At 38.4% G+C, this 6,390-nt stretch overlaps 1 protein-coding gene across 4 annotated transcripts in view; it reads right to left on the bottom strand.

Annotated features, from left to right (window-relative positions):
* Positions 1–354: 354 nt before the first annotated feature.
* CDC25C (cell division cycle 25C) overlaps positions 355–6,390 on the bottom strand; it is a 35,746-nt gene continuing 29,710 nt past the window's right edge. For 2 of the 4 annotated variants that reach the window (XM_027546373.1, XM_027546372.1), the window contains exons 8-14: positions 6,186–6,338; positions 5,134–5,235; positions 4,074–4,136; positions 2,688–2,786; positions 2,020–2,153; positions 1,489–1,600; positions 355–1,284 (exon numbers count right to left, since the gene is read on the bottom strand). In XM_027546373.1, the coding sequence (XP_027402174.1) occupies positions 1,135–1,284; positions 1,489–1,600; positions 2,020–2,153; positions 2,688–2,786; positions 4,074–4,136; positions 5,134–5,235; positions 6,186–6,338 (813 nt within the window). In that variant the 3' untranslated portion in view covers positions 355–1,134. The remainder of the gene's footprint in view (positions 1,285–1,488; positions 1,601–2,019; positions 2,154–2,687; positions 2,787–4,073; positions 4,137–5,133; positions 5,236–6,185; positions 6,339–6,390) is intronic. The other 2 variants (XM_027546375.1, XM_027546374.1) reach the window with 1 other exon arrangement.

Genomic DNA, 6,390 nt, shown 5'->3' with positions numbered 1-6,390 from the left:
ACCACAATTACTGACCCTGTACTCTCCAACGAAAAGCCACTGCAATGAGAAGCACCACAACTAGAGAGTAGCCCTCCAACACACTGCCCCCACTCTGCAACTAGAAGAAAGCCCGAGCAGCAGGAAAGGTCCAGTGCAGCCAAAAATAAATAAATAAATAAATATTTTTTAAATTCTATTGAGGCTGTAGATAAGGAACCTTTGGAATGCAACTCAGACCTATCACTTGGTCTTACAGAATGGCAATTATTTTGGTTTTCTGAGTCTTCATACCACAAAGAATTGAGTCTGGGGCACACTTTTAGGCAATTCATACCATGGAATGGTATAGGAAAGCAAAGTCTGGAACACTGCTGAAGAATTCCATTTAAAAGGTTTTCTTTAATTCCAGAGCTGTAGTTCTCAAGCCTTGACATGCATCACAATCACCTGAAAGGGAGATTTTTAAAACCCATATTTCTGTGCCCTAACTTCAGACATTCTGATTTAGTAGGTCTGGAGTGGGCTGTGAAAACCTGCATTTCAAGCAAAGTTCAGATAATGCTGATGGACCAGGGCCCAAACTTTGAGAACCATGGTCTGGAGAAAAGCACTTTGGCCTCAGCTATGAATAGAGATGGCCACATCTTTGTCTGAAGGAGTTTAAATGTGGTGATTACTTCCTTACATACATCTTCTAGGATTTTTTCTCATTCATCAATGTTTATATTTCCATTTTTTAAAAAAGAAGAGAGAGGGAGACAAAGAAGGAAAATACAGAGAAAGAAGATGGACAACTCTCTCAACACTCTCTTGCATAGCCAGAGCCCAGGAAAAAGATCTGGCTGACCTCTGAGAAGACGCAAGTAGTTAGCAAGAGGAATGCAACAGCCCCCTGAAGCAACATAAATCTCCATGCAACCCAAGGTTCCAACCTTAGAAAACTAGCTCGAGGACTTCCTCACTAGCCAGCAGCTCTACTAAAATGTAACCAATCCCATGCCTGAGATTTCATTAGTTTGGCAGCCTATTGGTTTGCTGACATCTTTTAACATATTACAATGAAAAGAGGCTGCATAGAAGATGGCCTCTTTCACCTCAGGGTTTCTACAGTGCCTTTTGGTGAGTCCCAGGCAGCCAGTAGGTGACCTGATATCATGGGCTCACATCCTTCACCAGTAAGGCAATCTGTTCCTGCAGCTGCCGCTCTCCTTCCCATGCTTTGCTCTGGTTTCGACACCTCAGCAGCTCAGCCTTATGGTCCTGGTGATGCATCGGGCAGTAGCTCTGTGGTTCACACAGCTCCTGAAAGGCAAGGGACAGAGTAAGGAATCCTCTTGATGCCTACAGTCTGCCCACGAGGTATAATAGAGATGCTACAGGGAATGGCTTAGAAGGAACAGCACTTTCTTCTCAGAGGGCTTTGCAGGCCCTGGGAGCTGCATGTTAAAGTTGGCTCCCCCAAGTCTGGGCTCCCCCATTGCCCCACATGCCCCATCCAAGATTTACCATATATTCTGGAAAGAAGTCTCTGTAGCCCCCTTTGAGGATGTATAGCTCTGGGTAGTACAGGGCAGGATACTGGTTCAGAGTCCTGTCCTCTTCTCTCAGAGAACGGCACCTTTAGAGAAAATCCAGAGATGGGTGAGATGGGAAAAAGCAAGTTCAGGATTCCATGGGTCATTCACTGGGGAAGGGAAGGAAGAATTGACTTTTCCTAACCCTCAAAAGGAACTCCAGATCTTATTTTTGCAAAACAAGGTGCAAGTAGCACCGCTCTTTCTCCTTTCCTCCATTGGTACCTAATTCCAAATCCCTTTTCCTTCACTACTTCAAACCTTTGAATTGTAGAAACTTCTTCCTTCCACCTCCTTAACATTCTTTTTTTTTTTTTTTAACTTTATACATTCTTTAAAATATAGTGGAAATCATTCATTCTTTCAGTCTCTGTCTGAATTGGGCTGGGAAGGTTCCCTGGCTGTAAGTCCCAACTCAAGATCCATCACCCTCTCCATGCCCCCTCCTCGTGTAGACACTCACATTCGGGGACCCCTCTCAGAGGAGAATTCACAATGGAACACGATGACTATTCTTTTCTGGTTATCCCAAGGGACAATGGGTTTCTTCAGAAAGAAGTTATATAGTTCTTCTTGACTGTGCAAGTTTAATGCTCCCTGTAAAATAATTTTATTAAGTATTTCCTTAAGGGCGAGAGAACAGGGCCAACACTTAGAAATAACTGGAATACCATCTTGAAATATTTAGTTCAGGAAGACTAGACTATTAAGTACTTTCAGAGTGGAAATCTACCTGTATCTACCCACTGGGCCTGGCATGGAGCTTGGTTATATACTAGGTGCTCAATAAACATTTATAGAACAGAACTGCCTAAAGTGTAGGGATTATTGTGAGAAATGTCTGTAAGCATTAAGTGTTTGCCAAGTGCTGCTCAGTCTCTGGATTAATGTTTTTATTTCCAGGTAGGAGCTTTTGGCTTCTATAGGAAAGAGGCAGATTGGTCTAGGAGGGAAAGGGAAAGTAAATTGCTCAAGGTTCACAGAATTACAACAGGAATGAGGACTGACAACCCCGATGTATTCCAAATGTATAATGTTTGCCCTGGTTCCAGAGGTCACAGGACCCTTTGCCTAGACTTCTTAAGGGGTATCTCTAGCTCCTCCCCTGCTAAGTCCTCAATATAACCTTACCTGAATGTGTCCTCCCAGGTACTCATATGGATAGCGGCAATCGATGATATAAAACTTCTCAATCAGACCCTGGAACTCCCCTGATAGTAAGGCAGCCACCTGTACAGAAACTATGACTGAATACCCTGCCTCTTTGTAGGGAGAGAAGAGCCAGTTACCCAGTTCCTAATGTGTACTCCTTTTAGTCACTCAGGATCCCACTGTATGCCCAGCCTCCAAAGTCCCCCTATATTTGAAACATGGCAATGGTGCAACCGCCCCCCACCAACCCTCCTCAAGTAAGAGAATAAAACAGGCAATGGCCTTTTGGAGAACCAAAATAGTCAGTATTGCCAAGACACAAGGGAGAAGATTCAAGCTACTTATTTGGAGGAAGACACGGATGCAATCAATCTCTGAGAAGACACCCAAGGATTTCTGTAAGGGCACAGGTAGCAGCTAGAGGTCTCAATTTTACAAGAAGAAATGAGAAATGATTCCCCACCCTCCACCGTAAGATTAGGAAGCGAGTTTCTCAAAAGGGATATGAAGGAAAGGGTTGATATCCAGAGGAGGAAACTTAAGCTACGTGTGGTTATATAAATTGGTTCAAACTTTCCAGAGGAAACTTTGTAAATACTTATAAAAAAATAAATGTAATTACATTTTCAGCAAGTTCTTTTCTAGCATCTTAAGTAAACAGAAGTACATAAAGATAGGGCACAATAATGTTGATCTCACCATTGCTTTAGATTATCAAAATATTATAAATAACTTAAATACTCAATAAAAGAGGTTTAGTTAAAAAAGTTATATATTATCAGTATAACAGAATATTACATAGCCATCAAAGGGATAATATAGATTTTTTTAAAATGATATAGAAAGATGTTTACAATGACTTACTAAGCTAACTACAAAATTACATGATTATGATACTATTTTTATAAAACTTATTATACCAGAATAAAATCTGTAAGGCCATAAGGAAAGTCTTACTAGTGCTTATCTCTGATGGTGAAACCTATGGGTAAAGTGACAAAATAATTATTGCACAAACCAGAATACTTTTGAGAGTAACAGAGAGCACTATTAATAATATGCAGTAATAGGCATAAATGGAATTGCAACATGTAAACCAGGATGTAAGGCCAGCCTAATTGGGTGATTTTTACTTTTCTCCCTTCCCCTTCCTCCTTCCTTTCTTACGTAACAATTATATATCATTTGCTTAATTACAAACAAAGGTGACATATAAGAGAGACTTTTAACATAGCTTCAGCTGAGTACAGAGTCCACATGAGTGAACAAAGTGAAAGAAATACAAATGGAAGTGGGGATTTTAGGGACAGAATAGACCAGATGGCAGCTTATGTAACCAGTTACCATCTCCAGAAATCTGCTTACTGTTTCTGGGTTGACGTACTTCAGATCTTGGTGTTTCCCTGACACGGTTGGCAGTGCACATACCTAGAAATACCCAAGAGCTAAAAAAACAGCAAGTTCTCTATACCCAAATTTGAAATCATGACCCATATATTGTCCTATCCAAATGACATTTAAAACCCCAGATGCCTTCAGAAATCAATGGTCTCAATGTGCATATGCAACGATCCCATTTCTAAGAACTGAACCTAAGGAACTAATTATGAATGTTAAAAAATTCTTAGATTTAGCTGCAAATATAGTCCATCTTGGTGCAGTTCATAAGGAAAAATTGTAGAAGTAAATAACAAGAAAGGATTTATCAGGAAATTACAGGCAGCCAAAAAAAAAAAAAAAAAGAAATAGTGTGCTGCTATTAAAAGTGATGAAATGATGAAGAATTATTTATTACATGAAAAGATGTTCCTGATATATCAAAGGAGATGGAATAAAAACCTCAAAACAAGCATGGAAAAACAAAAAGTGTATTTGTGTACATGCATGTGTCTTTGTGAAAATACATACAGAGATATACACCAAAATATACACCAGAAATATACACCAAAAAAATAGTAAACAAAAACAATAATACTCTGATAAGATCTGGGGTAGATTCCATTTTCTATCTTTTCTGTAGTCACCAAATATGATTTATATAATTTTTAAATATGTTTTTTAAAAAAGTAGAAAGCTTCATATTTGGGACTTCCCTGGCAGTCCAGTGATTAAGACTGTGCTTCCACTGCAGGGGACACAGGTTCGACCACTGGTTAGGGAACTAAGGTTCCACATGCCATAGGGCACCACCAAAAAACAGAAAAAAGAAAGCCTCATACTTTTTCTACTTCTGTAGATATTTCCAGAGTGAATAAGGGATACTTTCTCATGAAAGGCTTAGGGCCTATATCTACCACTACAGCACCTTCAGGTTATCAGTGAGCACTTGCTAAAGATGCATATTAATTAAACTTAGTGTCCTCTGCAAGCAGATAAGATTCAGATCCAAAATACAGGATGAAATATATGGTGCAACCAAACTCACCTTGGAGAAATCACCAATCAGAGGCCCCTGGTTTGAATCTTCCTCCAGCATCTGAGTCATATTGATGTCACAGAGGGAGACCATTTTCTTTAGACCTAAGCCCTGAAGACAAGATTCCCCCGACCCCAATCCTCATGTTAAAGGTTTAAAAACCAAGGGAAGTAAGGAGTGTAGGGAGATTCATTAAAAATATGCATACTCTTTGATCTAATAATTCCGCTTGTTTTACTAAGAAAATAAAGACATGTAGAAAGATTTGGCTATTAAGGAGGTTTACAATAGAGAAAAATTACTAATAAATTAAATGATCAGTAACAGGATCTTGGTTAAACAAATCACATCCACACATTATTGATTACTATTAGGGAATAAAAAGTAAGCTGTAAATTAACTTCATTAACTTGAAAATATCACATCATTAAGTAGGTTAGAAAACATGTACTTTGTAATGCCTCTTTAATAAAAGAAAAAATATATTTGCATTAAAAAAAATCTGAAAGGCTATACATTATTAACAGTAATTATCTCTGGCCTGTGTGATTATGTACATTTTGCAATGGCTTCTTTTTGCTTATTTGAATTTTCTATTTTTCTATAATGTCATACACTGATTTCATAAAATAGCCAAATGTATTGAGATTTCTTTTTTAAAGGAGAGATACAGGATGAGGACTAAGTTTTTCAGAATTTGCTTTCCAGCAAACCAGTGTGCTCTATGATGTTATTTCTGTCCAAATGCCTATAAAACAGCAATAAATATCCTTCTCAATCACAGTTCCCTTGTATTCTCTCAGATCTTAAAAAAGGTGGTTGGGAAGACAATACAATGATATCATTTCAAAAATTATAATAACATATTTATTATTAAATACTTTATATATGGGTGCAGATGTAGAAAAGGAAAATGGAAAGAGGAGATAAAAGTAAAAGTACAAGGCCAAAAGCTATGCAAAAGCAACCCCCAACCCAGAAAAGTGGAGAAGATGAGATAAAGATTAAAGAGACTGTCTTTTTTAAAAGTTTCTGACAAAAAAAAGAAAAAAAAGTCTTACCTTTCCGAGCTCTTTTTGGTTTGAACAATACTTCTTTTTTAGTTTATCTGGTATTGTGCTGTCCTTGAATTTTACCACCTGCTTCAAACTTGGACTGTTTAAGCTGTCTGGCAATGATGAGGAGCGATACAGGGAGCTCCAGTTCAGAGGTGGCTGTTTGGAAACATGAAACCCCAAAGTTCTTATTCCTTAAAGTGTATCTTCA

Source organism: Bos indicus x Bos taurus, chromosome 7 (assembly GCF_003369695.1).
Source record: "Bos indicus x Bos taurus breed Angus x Brahman F1 hybrid chromosome 7, Bos_hybrid_MaternalHap_v2.0, whole genome shotgun sequence".
NCBI classification, from domain to species: domain Eukaryota; kingdom Metazoa; phylum Chordata; class Mammalia; order Artiodactyla; family Bovidae; genus Bos; species Bos indicus x Bos taurus.
The sequence above is the reverse complement of the archived record's forward strand: the minus strand, read 5'-3'. Positions and strand labels throughout refer to the sequence as shown.